Source organism: Raphanus sativus, chromosome 9 (assembly GCF_000801105.2).
Source record: "Raphanus sativus cultivar WK10039 chromosome 9, ASM80110v3, whole genome shotgun sequence".
NCBI classification, from domain to species: Eukaryota; Viridiplantae; Streptophyta; class Magnoliopsida; order Brassicales; family Brassicaceae; genus Raphanus; species Raphanus sativus.
In genome coordinates, this window is record NC_079519.1 from 6,327,133 (window position 1) to 6,346,067 (window position 18,935).

Here is an 18,935-nt window from a genome sequence, read left to right on the forward strand (position 1 = left end):
TTTAGAACCTTTGTAGTCTCCGTTTTTCTAGATGATGAAGATTTAATAATGTTAATTCCATTGATTTAGGCTGTATATCAAATTTTACTAAACTAAATATTAAAAAAATAGAAGGAATCCTATATACCATGGAAGATATTTTATAATACATTAATTCAAATGTAGAATGTGGTTTGAATTTTTTTTAAAAAAGTGAAGACTATAAACTTCAGTATATAGAGGATTTACCGAAAACTCATTATTTTAAAAGGGGTTAACCCACAGATTTTGAAAAAAAAATCAAAAAAATGAAAATCTGGTTTTAGTGTATAGTTTCATAAAGAACTGACATAAGATGATACTCAAGAGTTTAGAACCTCGGTTGTCTTCGTTTCTCTAGATAATGAAGATTTGATAATGCTAATTCCACAAATTTATGCAGTATATGAAATTTGTAAAAGTAAATATTAAAAATTAATATGATTCCTATATACCATGAAAGATAGTTTAGAATACATTAATTCAAATGTAGAATGTGGTTGAAAATTTTTAAACTAAAGTGAAGAGTATAAAGATCAGTATATAGAACATTACCGAAAACTCAACATTTTTGAAGAGGTTAACCTACGAATTTTGAAAAAATTATAAAAATATGAAAATCTGAATTTAGTGTATAGTTTCATCGAGCACTGACATATGATGATGGTAAAAGAGTTTAGAACCTTTGTAGTCTTCGTTTCTCTAGATAATAAAGATTTAATAATGTTAATTCCATTCATCTATGCAGTATATGAAATTTTACTAAACTAAATAGTAAAAAATTAGAAGGATTTCGTTATACCATGAAAGATAGATTAGAATACATTAATTCAAATGTAGAATATGGTTTGAAATTTTTAAACAAAAGTGAAGAGTATAAACTTCAGTATATAGAGGATTTACCGAAAACGCATTATTTTAAAGGGTTTTAACCCACGGATTTTGAAAAAAAAAAACAAAAATATGAAAATCTGGTTTTTAGTGTATAGTTTCATCGAGCACTGACATAAAATGATGGTCAAATATTTTAGAAAACCTTTGAAGTCTCCGTTTCTCTAGATAATGAAGATTTTATAATGCTAGTTCCGTTGATTGATGCAGTATATGAAATTTTACTAAATTAAATATTATAAAAATCAGAAATATTCCTATATACTATGAAAGAGAGTTTAGAATACATTAATTCAAATTTAGAATGTGGTTTAAAATTTTTAAATAAATGTGAAGAGTATAAACTTCAGTATATAGAGAATTTACCGAAAACTCATTATTTTAAAAGGGCTAACCCACGGATTTTGAAAAAAATCAAAAATATGAGAATCTGGTTTTATTGTATAGTTCCATTGAGCACTGACATGATATGATTGTGAAAGAGTTTAGAACCTTTGTAGTCTCCGTTTCTCTAGATGATGAAGATTTAATAATGTTAATTTCATTGATTTAGGCTGTATATCAAATTTTACTAAACTAAATATTAAAAAAATTAGAAGGAATCCTATATACCATGAAAGATATATTAGAATACATTAATTCAAATGTAGAATGTGGTTTGAAATTTTTAAACAAAAGTGAAGAGTATAAACTTCAGTATATAGAGGATTTACCGAAAACGCATTATTTTAAAAGGGTTTAACCCACGGATTTTGAAAAAAAAAACAAAAATATGAAAATCTGGTTTTAGTGTATAGTTTCATAGAGCACTGGCATAAGATGATGGTCAAAGAGTTTAGAACCTATGTTGTCTACGTTTCTCTACATAACGAAGATTTTATAATGCTAATTCCATTGATCTAGGCAGTATATCAAATTTTACTAAACTAAATATTAGAAAAATTAGAATGATTCCTATATACCAAGAAATATAGTTTATAATAAATTAATTCAAATATAAAAATGCGGTTTGAAATTTTTAAATGAAAGTGAAGAGTATAAACTTCAGTATATAGAGAGTTTGCCGAAAACTCATTATTATAAAAGGGGTGTTAACCCACGGATTTGGAAAAATTTCAAAAATATGAAAATCTGGTTTTAGTGTATAGTTTCATATAGAACTAACATAAGATGATAGTCAAAGAGTTTAGAACCTCTGTTGTCTCCGTTTCTCTAGATAATGAAGATTTTATAATGCTAATTCCATTGATCTAGGCAGTATATGAAATTTTACTAAACTAAATATTAAAAAATTAGAATGATTCCTATATATCATGAAAATAGTTTAGAATACATTAATTCAAATGTAGAATGTTTTTTGAATTTTTTTTAAAAAGTGAAGAATATAAACTTTAGAATATAGAAGATTTACCGAAAACTCATTATTTTAAAAGGGGTTAACTCACGGATTTTGAAAAAAAAATAAAAATATGAAAATCTGGTTTTATTGTTTAATTTCATAGAGCACTGACATAAGATGATGGTCAAAGAGTTTAGAACCTTTGTAGTCTTCGTTTCTCTAGATAATGAAGATTTTATAATGCTAATTCCATTGATTTACGTAGTATATGAAATTTTACTAAACTAAATATTAAAAATTAGAACGATTGCGATATACTATGAAAGATAGTTTATAATACATTATGTCAAATGTTGAATGTGGTTTGAAATTTTTTTAAAAAGTGAAGAGTATAAACTTCATTCTATAGAGGATTTACCGAAAACTCATTTTTTAAAAAGGGGTTAACCCAAAGATTTAGAAAAAAGTTCAAAAATATTAAAATTTGGTTTTATTGTATAGTTTCATAGAGCACTTACATAAGATGATGGTCAAAGAGTTTAGAACTTTTGTAGTCTCCGTTTCTCTAGATAATGAAGATTTTATAATGCTAATTCCAATTATTTAGATAGTATATGAAATTTTACTAAACTAAATATGGAAAAATTAGAATGATGCCTATATACCATGAAAGAAAGTTTATAATACATGAAGTCAAAGGTAGAATGTGGTTTGAAATTTGTATACAAAAGTGAAGAGTATAAACTTTAGTCTATAGATGATTTACCGAAAACTCATTATTAAAAGGGGTTAACCCACGGATTTTGAAAAAAAATTCAAAAATATGAAAATCTGGTTTTAGTGTATATTTTCATAGAGTACTGACATAAGATGATGGTCAAAGAGTTTAGAAACTTGTTTGTCTCCGTTTCTCTAGATAATGAAGATTTTATAATACTAATTCCATTTATCTAGGAATTAAATGAAATTTTACTAAACTAAATATTAAAAAATTAGAATGATTCCTATATACCATGAAATATAGTTTAGAATACATTATTTCAAATGTAGAATGTGGTTTGAAATTTTTAAACAAAAGTCACTATTATAGAAGGGTGTTAACCCACATATTTTGAAAATTTTCAAAAATGTAAAAATCTGGTTTTAGTGTATAATTTCATCGAGCACTAACATAAGATGATGGTCAAAGAGTTTAGAACCTCTGTTGTCTCCGTTTCTCTAAATAATGAAGATTTTACAATGCTAATTTCCACTAATCTAGGCAGTATATGAAATTTTAGTAAACTAAATATTAAAAAATTAAAATGATTCTTATATACCATGAAAGATAGTTTAGTATAAATTAATTCAAATGTAGAATATGGTTTGAAATTTTTTAACTAAAGTGAAATGTATAAACTTCAGTACATAAGGGATTTACCAAGAACTCATTACTTAAAAAGGGGTTAACCCACGGATTTTGAAAAAAATTCAAAAATATGAAATTCTGGTTTTAGTGTATAGTTTCATTGAGAACTAACATAAGATGATGGTCAAAGAGTTTAGAACCTCTGTTGTCTCAGTTTTTCTAGATAATGAAGATTTGTAATGATAATTCCATTGATCTAGGCAGTATATGAAATTTTACTAAATTAAAAAAATAAAAATAGAATGATTCCTAATATAACATTGAAGATATTTTAGAATACACTAATTCAAATGTAGAATGTGGTTTGAAATTTTTAAACAAGTGTGAAGAGTATAAACTTTAGTATATAGAGGATTTACCGAAAACTCACTACTTTAAAGGGGTTAAACCATGGATTTTGAAAAAAATTCAAAAATATGAAAATATGGTTTTAGTGTATAGTTCATAGAGCACTGACATAAGATGATAGTCAAAGAGTTTAGAACCTTTGTAGTGTCCGTTTCTCTAGATATTGAAGATTTTATAATGCTAATTTCATTGATCTAGGTAGTATATCTAATTTTACTAAACTAAATATTAAAAAATTAGAATAATTATTATATACCAAGAAAGATAGTTTAGAATAAATTAATTCAAATATAAAATATGGTTTGAAACTTTTAAACAAAAGTGAAGAGTATAAACTTCAGTATATAGAGGATTTACCGAAAACTCATTATTTTAAAAGGGGTTAACCCACGGATTTTGAAAAAAAAAAAAAAATATGAAAATCTGGTTTTATTGTATAGTTTCATAGAGCATTTACATAAGATGATGGTCAAGGAGTTTAGAACCTTTGTAGTCTCCGTTTCTCTAGATAATGAAGATTTTATAATGCTAATTCCATTGATTTAGGTAGTATATGAAATTTTACTAAACTAAATATTAAAAATTAGAACGATTTCTATATACCATGAAAGATAGTTTATAATACTTTAAGTCAAATGTAGAATGTGGTTTGAATTTTTTTTAAAAAGTGAAGCGTATAAACTTCATTCTATAGAGGATTTAGCAAAAACTTATTATTTTAAAAGGGGTTAACCCACGGATTTTGAAAAAAATTTAAAGATATGAAAATCTTGTTTTTGTGTATATTTACATAGAGCACTGACATAAGATGATGGTCAAAGAGTTTAGAAACACGGTTGTCTCCGTTTCTCTAGATAATAAAGATTTTATAATGCTAAGTCCATTGATCTTGGCAGTATATGAAATTTTACTAAACTAAATATTAAAAAATTAGAATGATTCTTATATACCATGAAAGATAGTTTAGAATACATTAATTCAAATGTAGAATGTGGTTTGAAATTTTTAAACTAAAGTGAAAAGTATAAACTTAAGTATATAGAGCATTTACCGAAAACTCAATATTTTTGAATGAGTTAACCGACGGATTTTGAAAAAAAAATCAAAAATATAAAAAATATGGTTTTAGTGTATAGTTTCATCGAGCACTGACATATGATGGTGGCCAAAGAGTTTAGAACCTTTGTAGTCTCGGTTTCTCTAGGTAATGAAGATTTTATAATGGTAATTCCATTGATCTAGGCAGTATATGAAATTTTACTAAACTAAATACTAAAATGAAAAAATTTCAAAAATATGAAAATCTGGTTTTAGTGTATATTTCCATAGAGAACTGACATAAGATGATGGTCAAAGAGTTTAGAATCTTTGTAGTGTCTGTTTCTCTAGATAATATAGATTTTATAATGTTAATTCCATTTATCTAGGTAGTATATATATAATAATTTACTAAACTAAATATTAAAATAATTAGAACGTTTCCTATATACCATAAAGTATAGTTTAGAATACATTAAGTCAAATGTAGAATGTGGTTTGAAATTTTTAAACAAAAGTAAAGAGTATAAACTTAAGTATATAGAGGATTTATCGAAAACTCATTATTTTAAAATGGGTTAACCCACAGATTTTGAAAAAAATCAAAAATAAGAAAATCTGGTTTTAGTGTATAGTTTCATAGAGCACTGACATAAGATGATAGTCAAAGAGTTTAGATCCTCTGTTTTCTCCGTTTGTCTAGATAATGAAGATTTTATAATGCTAAATCCATTGATATAGGTAGTAAATGTAATTTTACTAAACTAAATATTAAAAAATTAGAACGATTCCTATATACCATGAAAGATAGTTTAGAATACATTAATTCAAATGTAAAATGTGGTTTGAAATTTTTAAATAAAAGTGAAGAATATAAACTTCAGTTTATAGAGGATTTATCAAAAACTCATTATTTAAAAGGGGTTAACCCACGGATTTTGAAAAGAATTCAAAAATATGAAAATCTGGTTTTAGTGTATGGTTTCATAGAGCACTGACATAAGACGATGTTCAGCGAGTTTAGAAACTCTGTTGTCTCTGTTCTCTAGATAATGAAGATTTTATAATGTTAAGTCCATTGATCTAGGCACTATATAAAATTTTACTAAACTAAGTATTAAAAAATTAGAATGATTTCTATATACCATGAAAGATAGTTTCGAACACATCAATTCAAATGTAGAATGTGGTTTGAAATTTTTAAACAAAATTGAAGAGTATAAACTTTAGTATATAGAGAATTTACCGAAAACTCATTATTATAGAAGGGGTGTTAACCCACGGATTTTGGAAAATTTCAAAAATATGAAATTCTGGTTTAAGTGTATAGGTTCATCGAGCACTACCATTAGATGATGGTCAAAGATTTTAGAACATCTGTTGTCTCCGTTTCTCTAGATAACGAAGATTTCATAATGTTAATTTCATTACTCTAGGTATTATATGAAATTTTAGTATACTAAATATTAAAAAATTAGAATGATTCTTATATACCATGAAAGATAGTTTAGAATACATTAATTCAAATGTAGAATGTGGTTTGAAACTTTTAAACTAAAGTGAAGAGTATAAACTTTAGTATATAGAGCATTTACCGAAAACTCAATATTTTTGAAAGGGTTAACCCGCGGATTTTGAAAAAAAATTCAAAAATTGAAAATCTGGTTTTACTGTATAGTTTCATAGAGTACTGACATAAGATGATGGTCAACGAATTTAAAACCGATGTTGTCTCCGTTTCTCTACATAATGAAGATTTTATAATGTTAATTCCATTGATCTAAGCAGTATATGAAATTTTACTAAACTAGATATTAAAAAATTAGGATGATTCTTATATACCATGAAAGATAGTTTAGAATACATTAATTCGAATATAAAATGTGGTTTGAAATTTTTAAACAAAAGTGAAGAGTATAAATTTCAGTATATAGAGAATTTACAGAAAACTCAATATTTTAGAAAGGATTAACCCACAGATTTTGGAAAATTTTCAAAAATATGAAAATCTGGTTTTAGTTTATAGTTTTATCGGGCACTAATATAAGATGATGGTCAAAGAGTTTAGAACCTCTTTTGTCTCTGTTTCTCTAGATAATGAAGATTTTGTAATGCTAATTTCATTGATCTAGACAGTATATGAAATTTTACTAAACTAAATAATAAAAAACTAAAATGATTCCTATATATACCATGAAAGATAGTTTAGAATACCTTACATTCGAAAGTAGAATGTGGTTTGGAATTTTTAAACAAAAGTGAAGAGTATAAACTTCAGTGAGAATTTACCGAAAACTCATTATTTTAGAAGGAGTTAACCTACGGATATTGGAAAAATTTCAAAAATATGAAAATCTGGTTTTAGTGTATAGTTTCATATAGCACTGACATAAGATAATGGTCAAAGAGTTTATAACCTTTGTAATCTCCGTTTCTCTAGATATTGAAGATTTTATAATGTTAATTTCATTGATCTAGGCAGTATATATGAAATTTTAGTAAACTAAATATTAAAAATTATAATGATTCCTATATACCATGAAAGATAGTTTAGATAAAATAATTAAAATGTAGAATGTGGTTTGAAATTTTTAAACAAAAGTGAAGAGTATAAACTTTAGTATATAGAGGATTTACCGAAAATCCATTATTTAAAAAAAAAATAATGAAAATCTGGTTTGAGTGTATAGTTTAATAGAGCATTGACATAAGATGATATGAAAATCTGGTTTTAGTGTATAGTTTAAAAGAGCACTGACATAAGATGATGGTCAAAGAGTTTAGAACCTCGATTGTATCCGTTCTCTAGGTAATGAATATTTTATAATGCTAATTCCATTGATCTAGGTAGTATATGAAATTTACTAAACTAGATATTAAAAAATTAGAATGATTCTTATATACCATGAAATATAGTTTAGAATACATTAATTCAAATATAGAATGTGGTTTGAAATTTTTAAACTAAAATGAAGAGTATAAACTTCAGTATATAGAGCATTTACCGAAAACTCAATATTTTTGAAGGGGTTAACCCACAGATTTTGAAAAAAAAATTAAAATTATGAAAATCTGATTTTAGTGTATAGTTTCATAGTGCACTAACATAAGATGATGGTCAAAGAATTTAGAACCTCTGTTGTCTCCGTTTCTTTAGATAATGAAGATTTTATAATGCTAATTCCAATAATCTAGGCATTATATAAAATTTTAGTAAACTCAATATTAAAAAAATAAAATGATTCCTATATACCATGAAATATAGTTTAGAATACATTAATTCAAATATAGAATGTGGTTTGAAATTTTTAAACTTAAGTGAAGAGTATAAACTTCAGTATATAGAGTATTTACCGAAAACTCAATATTTTTGAAGGGTTGTTAACCTACGGATTTTGAAAAATTTCAAAAATATGAAAATCTGGTTTTAGTGTATACTTTTATATAACACTGACATAAGATGATGGTTAAAGAGTTTAGAATATTTGTTGTCTCCGTTTCTCTAGAGTATATAAAATTTTACTAAACTAAAGCAATTAGTCATTATTATGAATTATTTTTAATTTAAGTAATAAGGAAAACAAAAATAAATATTAATATTAGCAAACTATATAATAGTTGAGGCTATAAGCAATCGAGAGTGTCAACATATGATTTAAAGCATCCAATGATAATATGCAAATTATCATTCTAATTTATTATTTCTTAAAATATCAATATTTTCAAAAAAATATTTATTTCAAAATTAAATAATAATTTATTTAAATATGGTAAACTTACAAAAGTTTAAAATTATATATAATTTAACTTATTATATAATATATTTTTGAAATTAACATAAAATATCTTACAAATATAATAACTAACTTAAAATGAAAGATATTAAAAAGTAGAAATATATAAAATTTAAACGCATGATTTTTAAAGTTAAGGTTATATGCTATTGAAAATATTCAATAATATGATAAAAACACATAGGATTTTAAAACAACTAATCATTATACGAGAAATATTTATTTTAGTTTAATATTTCTTAAAATGTCAATATTCCAAAAACTAATTATTTAAAAATAAAATAGACATCAATATCAAATAAGGAAAGCTAACAAAAGCAAACATATCATATATATATATATAACTATAAAAATTTAAACAGGTAATTTCATTTTTTTTGAAATTAAGATAAAATATCTTACAAATATAATAACTAACTTAAAAGTGTAAGATATTTTAACAATTAGAACTATATAAATTTAAAATGCATGATTTTAAATTTTATGTTATATGCTATTGAAAATATTTAACAACATGATTGAAAACACATAGGATTTTAAAACAACTAATCATAATATGAGAAATCATTATTCCAAAAAAGAATTATTTCAAAAAAACAGAAATCAATGTCAAATAAGAAAAGCTAACAAAAGTAAAAATATTATATATATAATAAATTTTCTAAAAAAAATACAACACTTTCCAACAATTATAACTATAAAATTTAAAACTGGTAAGTTCAATTTTTAAGCTATATGCTATTGAAAATATTCACAATAATAAATAATATATGTATTATTGATCTTTTCACTTCTAATCTTTTAGCTTATTAATTCTTTTGTAAATGCTTCTTTTTGATCAATAAATATGACGTCATAAATTACTGAAAATGTCCACTTATTATTTTAATAACCAAAAATATGCCAAATATTTTTTTCAGTTTTTTATTAATAACTAATGTTAATATTACCAAAACATTAATCATTTTAAAAGAAAAATTAATTAATATAAAAAGCTAAACTTAAAAAATTAAAATATTATATATAAGTTACTTAATGTAAAACTACTTATTTTTGAAATTAACATAAAAATAACTAACAACGATAATTATTAAATAAAAATTGGAAAACTTTCAAACAATACAATGGAAATCAATATCAAATAATATAATTTAACAAAATTAAAAAAATTACATAAAAATTAACTTAACATATATAATATTTTCGAAATTTCACATAAAATTAAAAAATTGTTAAACTTTGAAACAATTATTTTCGTTTATTATTTCTAAGAAGGAAATATTATAAAAAAAATATTCATTTCAAAATAAAATATAAATCAGTCTAAAATTTTAAACTTAAAAAATTGAAAAAATTCTATATAAGTTACTTAATGTTAAACTGACTTTTGTAAATTTACATAAAAATAACTAACAAATATAATTTTTAAATAAATATTGAAAGATTTTGAAACAATAAAACAGAAATCATTATCAGAAAAGGTAGGTTAACAAAAGTAAAACACTATAAATTAACTTAATATTTATAATATTTTTGAAATTTAACATAAAAATAAAAATGCAAGACTTTAAAACAATTATAACTATATATATTTAAAACATGTGGTTTCAAATTTTAGGTTATATGTCATTGACAATATTCACAATATCATGTATTATATATAAGTTGATGTTATAACTAATTGAGAATGTCCACATATTATTTAAACATGAATATAACCAATAAGGATAATTATTAAATAAAACTTCGAAGACTTATAAATATGTAAATTCAAAACATGCAATTTTAAAGTTTATGTTATATGATACTGAAAATAACAAAAACATATACTATATACAAGTTGATGCAATTTTTAAAGTTTATGTTATATGCTATTGAAATATCCACAAATAGCATATAATATATATATAAGTTAACTCTATATATCATTAAAAGTCAAAATATTTTTACTATATAAACTAAATCTTTGAAAGATAACCGTAAATTAATCAACAAATATTAATCTTCAAAAATAGAATAATTTCAACTAAAAAGAAAATATGAATTGACAGTACATATGATTTCAAAATTGAGAGTATTGTTTATTTGATGTGTTCTTATAGAATTTAAAAATATCATTGAAAATATACCAAATCAACATCCTAAGTTGATATTTTAAATATATAATATCAGAAAATGATTTCTCTCAAAACAAAATGAAAATAGAATAAGTTAAAGACAAATTATATTCATTAAGTAATTAACTTGATATATAAAATAAATGTTTTTTAAATTACACATAAGTTTTTAACTGACTAAAAACAATTTAAAAAAAACAAATTAAGTTTAAAAAATATAATATCACGTATGTAAGTTTCAAATCAATACAAAACTACAATAATATAAAAATGTTAAAATTATCTTAAAAGTTAGATTGATGTTTATATTAACTTACTGAAAATTTAATATAAGAGATTTAGCAAGACAAAACAAAATTGTGTATTTTTTATGAGAAGGGCTTTATGTTATTAAAATATTATAGAAATAATTTAAAACTATCAAAAACATGCCAAATCAGAATTAAAGTTTAATATGTTTAGACATATGAAATTTCTGGAGAAAATCTATTAAAATAAACTTAAATATCAATTAAGATAAACTAAAAAAACTACAAAAACTGACTAGATATATATATATGCTAATTCTTTCAAAAATTAACATAAAATATTGGTAAACTTGTCATAAATTATGTCATTAAATAAAAATAGCATATACATAAAAATAAAATAGATAGTTAAAATAAAAATAGTTAACCCTAATCAAATAAATAAATATGTAAACTGAAATTTAGTATTTAAATTTCGTAGTTATATAGGTTTCGGCTTTAAGAAATAGCCTAAGTTTATTCTCAGTTGCTCAAGTTTTTTTAAAAAATAATGGTTAATTTTGGTCATTTTTCTGAACTACATAATTCTATGATTTACAATAAGTGTACAAAATTTTATTATACAATATAAGAAATAGAAAAACTACATTAAACATCTATGTGAAAAATGTATAGTTTTACATTTTTATTATTTTCAAATATTTTTATAATAAATATACAATATAAGAAATAGAAATATTACATTAAACATCTATCATAATATTATCATTTGATATAAAAGTAAAAAAAATTAGAATAAGTAAATGTACAATTTAAGAAAAAGTAAGTAAATATACTATTAAGAAATGAGAAAACTAAATTAAAATAAGTCGAAATGTATAGGCTTAGTTCTAATGATTAAGTTGACTAACCGCTCCTTCTTCATCATGCACGTGCTCCTTCTTCAACAAAGAAACAAATGCATGCATGGGTCTATATATTTAAGAAAGTTTTGGAGGCTATTTTTACTTTTGCTAATTTGTAGTCTTTAGAACATGAGAACCGTAAAAAGTTCTGGGACGTATTTTAAACACATAACAAAACTAAATTTTAAATATATTTTTTATTTTAATATGATACTAATAATAATAATAATAATTAATTAAACCTTATTAAACTGTACCCACTTTAACTAGTACTAGATTTTGATCCGCGCTTTCAAAGCGCGGGTTTATTTTTCTATTTTTTTAAATTGAAAAATATTTAGTAAATGTCATATTTTCATATATTTATTTTTTATAAAAGACTTAAACTATTTATCTTTCTTTATCGTGTTTCATTTATTTTAAATGAGTATAGACCTGAGCACAATATCCGGACCTGAAGAACCGACCCAAAAATCAGGGTCCCGAACCGATCAGACCCGAGGTGAATATCCGAATGAATTCTAAATTGCTATATCCGAAGAACCAGTCCCGAACAGAGAAATAAATGAGTACCCGAAGATATCCGAAATGTGAATATATATCTAAAAATATATGTTATAATTATATTTATAATTATTTTAATATTTTAAATTCATATTATAAGTTAACTATAGTAGTTATTTCGGTACTTTTGAGTATTTTTGGATAAAATATGATATTTTGGATAAAAGTTTACCCAAAAAACTGTATAGAATGGATATTTTTGGTTACTTTTAGTTACTTTTGAGTAATTTGGATACAAAATTTGAACCGAATCGGATACTTTGGTTACTTTGAGTACAAATAACCGAACTCGTTTTAGATACTTTGGTTATTTTGTTATTTTTCAGGTTCTTATGCATGAGAACCAAACCCACCATAAGAACCGAATCCACCCGGACCCGGAAAGATCCGACTCGAACCCGACCTGAAATTTTATAAGACCCGAATGGGGTTTAATTTCCAAACCCGATACCCGAAAGAACCAATTCGTACCCGAATGAGTACCCGAACGTCCAGGTCTAATGAGTATTTATGTTTAAAAATTACACTTTATTTTTTAATAAATTAAGTTGGTATAACTCTGATAAGTTAATTTTATTATGTGTTTAATTCTTTAAATAAAAAAATTATATACTTTTAATAAAGATTTATATTTTTCAATGAAAAAATTCAAATTTTTTTTATGAATGTTTAAATTATATTAAAAAGAAAAAAAATATAATAATTAAGTGATTAATTTTTGTTCACTACACAAAATATTAAGAATGATTGAAAATAAATTATTTGAACTTGGAGAAAAAAAATAAGAATTAGATCTGATTTATTAATCGGCTCAAATGGCCCAAAAGAGATCTGATATAGGCAGTGAGTTAGATAAAAAAAGATACAATATATATGTATTATTAATATTACTTGATTGCACTTAATGAAATATGCAATGTTAGTAAAAAAATAATATTTTTAGTAAAAAAATCAATAGAATCCTGATTTAATAGTATAGATAAGATCTTAACCTATGAAACAGATGTATATATACTATAAAAAGCTCGTAACAAATTTGGAATATACTCTTGAATATTTTTATTTTTAAAATATCTCTGTTTTGTAACAACCATTCATTGGTTCAAAAAAAATTCTTTAGTATGATAATTATTTTATTTGAATTGTAAAATAGATCGGATTGTAGAACAGCTCGTATCAAACTTGGAATATACCTTTGGATATTTATACTTTAAAAATATCCCTGTTTGTAACAACCACATATTCGTTAGTAAAAAGAAAGTATTTAGTAAATGATATAAAATGAGTTCAGGGTGTAGGTATTGTATATTAGAGTTTAGGTTATTAAGGAAGTGAACCCAAAGCATAAGTAGGGATGTATATGGTTCAGCTAATATATTTTGGGGTTTAGTTTCAACGTTTTGGGATTGGACCTGAATCACTAATATTATATCCCACTTAATATATTGTATATAATATATAGTATAGATGCATCTAAATTTACTATTAAAATGTGGGTTGACACCTCTAGTATTGTTCTGAAAGTGGACCTATTTTATATGACATTCAATTTTAATCAACGTGTGGGCTTTCAAAACAGTTTTGTTACCGAACCAAAAATTTGCAAAAGCCAATAGATTTAGGAGAAATCATGTAATATCAAAAATACAGGATTGCCCTTAATGAAGGTGTCGATTTCTAATGAAAATGAATGGCACAGGTAGTAAATAAAAGGGTATTTTAAGTAAAAAGATCAATAGAATCCTGCTTTAATAGTATAGATTAGAAACAAAAGTATATTTCACTCTTTTTACGAGCTACAGAGTAAATATAAACTAAAAAAGCTTAGAAATTTGTTTCCGGTTTTTTTTCTTATTCAGTTTTTATGTTTGTCTGATTAACATCAATTTTTATAAAGTACTATTTACAATCAAAAATACATCACATGTAAGATTAATTGGTTCTGTTATCTTGTCGACTAAAAACTGATATGATCCAAAACTATGATACAAAATTTTCCGGATGATCTTGTAGAAGAAAAATACAAGAAGATTTACTTTCTTGAGTTGATGTAATTTATTAGCTTTTTGGACATTATGATTTGTTTTTATTGTAAACTTGAACTTTAGTTAATTTTTTATCTGTTATTTAAGGGGACCCGGATTTTAGTTTTGTTTGGATCTCGTATATCTCAAGACCGGTACTGATAATGAAATTATGGTTTCAAAAGTTATCTTGTTCTATAAATTGGATTCAGATTCTAGAAAACAAGAATAGCAAACATCGATCATCACTAGTACAGAAACAAAAAGGGAAGAAATATGCTTACATTAGTTTTACACGAACAGTTGTTATGTAACGTATGTCATATCCATGCATGACTCGCGTCACATAATACATCTTGACATATGTATATGCTCTACCGTTCTAATATGGTTTGCTGTGATCGGCACAGGGAAGTCATCCTGGCGGAGCTTGAGGGAACAAATGGAGACTATGCGGCTTCCGTGATCGAAAGAGAGAACTCAAGTGCCAATGTAGTCGTGATTTTGGATGGAAGTCTACTGACTGAAGACTTCAGGTGCGACCGCGTTAGGGTCAGGGTTGATGGAAACCGTATTGTCGTCCAAGTCCCTACCGTCGGCTAGAACTGAACACGGACATTGTGCGTAATATAGACTTGTATGTAGACAATGTGTGGTTGGTTGGTACAGTAATGATGTAGTTTGTTCCCCAAATATTACTTATGAGTTATGTCTCGGCTATATCTATAAACCAATTGCTTAAGTAACTTCGGTGTTCGGTTGCCAAATATTAGTTAACGTCCCGACCGTCTACAGTTAATGGGCCATCCACGCATGTTCACTCGGTCCATGGATTCCATTTCGTTTTAACAGTCGGTCCGTTAATTTTTCCAAAACTCGAAATCATTGTTTATTGATCATATAATCACCACATAACATTTTCCGTGTTTTGACTTCATTTACACGCTATCGCAAATCATTTTCGATAGGTCACCCATCATTCCACTACTCCAGCCCAAACACGTTAACTCTGAAACTCTAAACGTCAGGAAAATATAAACATATTTTGGGGATATAGATAACCAAATCAATTATTTTAAGTCTTTCTATATATTACAACTCGAGATATTACATTCACCCCCTGAATGCAACGTCTTTATTGTGCACCACGACATGTCTCAAAACATCTCTCGGGCTAGAACCGAGATGTTTAGCCAGCTTTGATACCACTTATAACGTCTCGACTGCCCACGGCTAATCATGTTCTCTCGGCCTATGAGTTCCATCCCGTTCCAACGCTCGGTCCATTAATTATTATGAGGCTTGAAATCATTGTTTACTGGTTTTGCAATCACCACATGATTTTTCTCCGTGTTTTGATCTCACTCGCACACTATCGCGAATCACTTTCTAACAGGTCACCAATCCTTTTACTATTCCAGTTCAAGTACGCTTAATTTTGAAATTATAAATGGATGTGTACTGAAAAAAATAAACGCACTTTAATGACATAAATAAACTAAATCAATTCTCATAATTCTTTACATATATTACAACTCATGATATCTATTCTATTAAAATAGAATCTTAAAATTTATCTACCACTGAAGTTTTCATTTAAGTTTTTGGACTGTTTCAAGTTTGTTAATGGGTTACATAATTTATGGACCATATCAATTTCGTTATATATGATTTACATTTCGTTGTTAGAAAGTTGTTAGACCAATTCATTAATATATAATGCTTTTAACAATGTTAGTATTTAGTAGCAAACAAAATCTTACCGAAGATCTTATTTAATTTTTAGATAATATATTGTTATTCGAATACATAAAGTTTGATATTAACCTATTCTAACCGAATGGTCCAATAAAACCATACAATCCGTATTATAACGTTCTTTCGGCTGCACATAATTACTCTAACAATGCATTTCTCATATTATCTATCTTATTAAAACAGGAACATTACAACTTCTTTTAGGTGGATTTTTAAAGATGGACCTCATATATTTAAATTAAATGTCTCATTCTTTATATATAATACGTACCATACTCTAACTTTGCATTGATGTATTTCCTTAAATACAATTTTTCTTTTTGTCCATATTCCATATATGATTTTTACATTTATTACATGTCGATTTAAATAAGATATATACTAAGAATACTAAAAATATTAATCGTTCTATAATTACCCTATACAATTCATTTTAAATTGATCAGTATACTTTCATTGGCCATATTAATTTTATTAGTACGAATAACATTAGATAGATAAGTCATAGACACATACATAAAGATATGACTATTCTTATAACTATGTTGGGCTTTATCTACTTTCTAAAACAAATAACACATAGCTTCATATATTGTATAGAATATAGTAATATTGTATAGTATTATATTTATACAGTAATACTAAAAACAACCAAACTGAAATATAATATATATCAAAAATGCTTTGAACCATTACACACAAAATATATTAGACCTCAGAGATCAAATTCATTTTGAAATTACGTAATAATTATTTTAAAAAATTAAATTTCGTAATGTAAAAAAAAACATAAGTTTTATACAAAATTTTGTGTTACAATAAAAAGACACAATTCGCGATTGCAAAATGTTATTTTTACATACGAAAGACAGTTTTGATATTGTTCTTTAAACACAAAATTGAATATACAAACTCGATACTACATAAAACTAAATAATATATAATACATTTTAAAAATAAAACCCGTGCGGGTATGCATATGTTTATATAATATATAAATATATTATGTTATACATATTTTCATATAAATAATATCCCAATGTAAGTTTATATGATAAATGTTGAAAATACAAACTATATAGCACTATATATTTAAAATAATATAGAAAAAATTACTTTACGTTATCATAAATTTTAAAAATCAAATTTAGAAATTAAACACATTGCTTATGTAAACACATTAGTACACATTGTTATTTATCAAAATTTTATATTAGTACACATTGCGATCATGTATAACATTTAGTAAAAACAAAGATAAAAAAATATTGACTCCCGCTCGGTCGAGCGGGTCATGATCTAGTATCAATTATTTCACTACTGATTGGTATATTTTTTCATATACCAAAACTTTCTCTGACATTTACAAATTATATTACTTATACGAAGAATATAAACATTATGTAGAATAATGTTTCATATACATACAAATGTACATGTGACCAGGTATACAAACATTTGAAGCTGAATAAACATTTGACACAATATGTGGTAGGACAAAATTTATTGTATGCAAACATTATTTATTACAATTAACAACAAAATACAATATATATCTAATCTATTGAAATAAAGTATTATTTTTTTATCTACTGTTTTAAGTTGTGATTTAAGTTTAGACCGTTTTTAAAGAATTACAAGATCCTACTTAATGAAATAACCGACGGTATATTTAAATCATACCACCATCAGATAATAGAACAAAACCAATGTTATGAATGTAGTTAATGGGCCAATTTCATAGACGAGAAGTATTATTAGTTTGTAAATTATTGGGTCATACGAGTTTATAAATTATTTTTGATATGGACTTTTAAATTTTGGTCTAACAAACAAACATTTAAATATATTATATATGACAAAAAACAATAGTGTATAATATACTAGATATGAGCCCGTTGCGTTGTAACGGGTTTTGTTTGATGTTTTAGTTTAATAAAAACATAATAAAAAATCATTTTATTATAGTTTTATGATTTTTCTGTTATGTGAGATTTATTTTATAATTAAAAACTCTTTTTCACACATAAGTTCAAGTTAATATTTGTATTTTATAATCATTGTTCATAGATCAATGTTGTAAATTTTGCAATTAGGATTAAAGAATATACTATACCTAAACTTTTAAACTCAACACAACCCAAAATAAGAAATTGAATGAAAGGTAAAAAGAAATCAAAGTTAAATACATCAATCGAGTCGAGAACAATATTATACATGTTCTTATGTACTAACTTAATGCTTTATTAAATAAATTTTAAAAAGTTTATTTTGCTAGGATTTAAAAAAGGAAAAAAAATATTTTATAATCTCCTATTTAATTACAATAAATAAATTAAATTTAAAAATTAAATACTCTTTTATTTTTTTAGATTTTAGAAAAGGAAAATTTATCATATAACCTATTACAATTATATTCTCTTTAGAATTTCAGAAAAAAAAAATTGCTATCAAATAATTATTTCTAGTTATTAATAAATAAT

General features: G+C 24.7%; 1 protein-coding gene across 1 annotated transcript; it reads left to right on the plus strand.

The window, feature by feature from the left end:
• Nucleotides 1-15,057: 15,057 nt before the first annotated feature.
• Nucleotides 15,058-15,297, plus strand: LOC108837394 (protease inhibitor HPI-like). The gene has a single exon (XM_056994681.1). The coding sequence runs from the start codon at nt 15,058-15,060 to the stop codon at nt 15,295-15,297; it is 240 nt and encodes a 79-aa protein (XP_056850661.1).
• Nucleotides 15,298-18,935: the final 3,638 nt, after the last annotated feature.

Excerpts from the sequence above, each read along its gene's own strand:
- LOC108837394 (XM_056994681.1), top strand. The coding sequence starts at position 15,058 with ATGTATATGCTCTACCGTTCTAATATGGTTTGCTGTGATCGGCACAGG.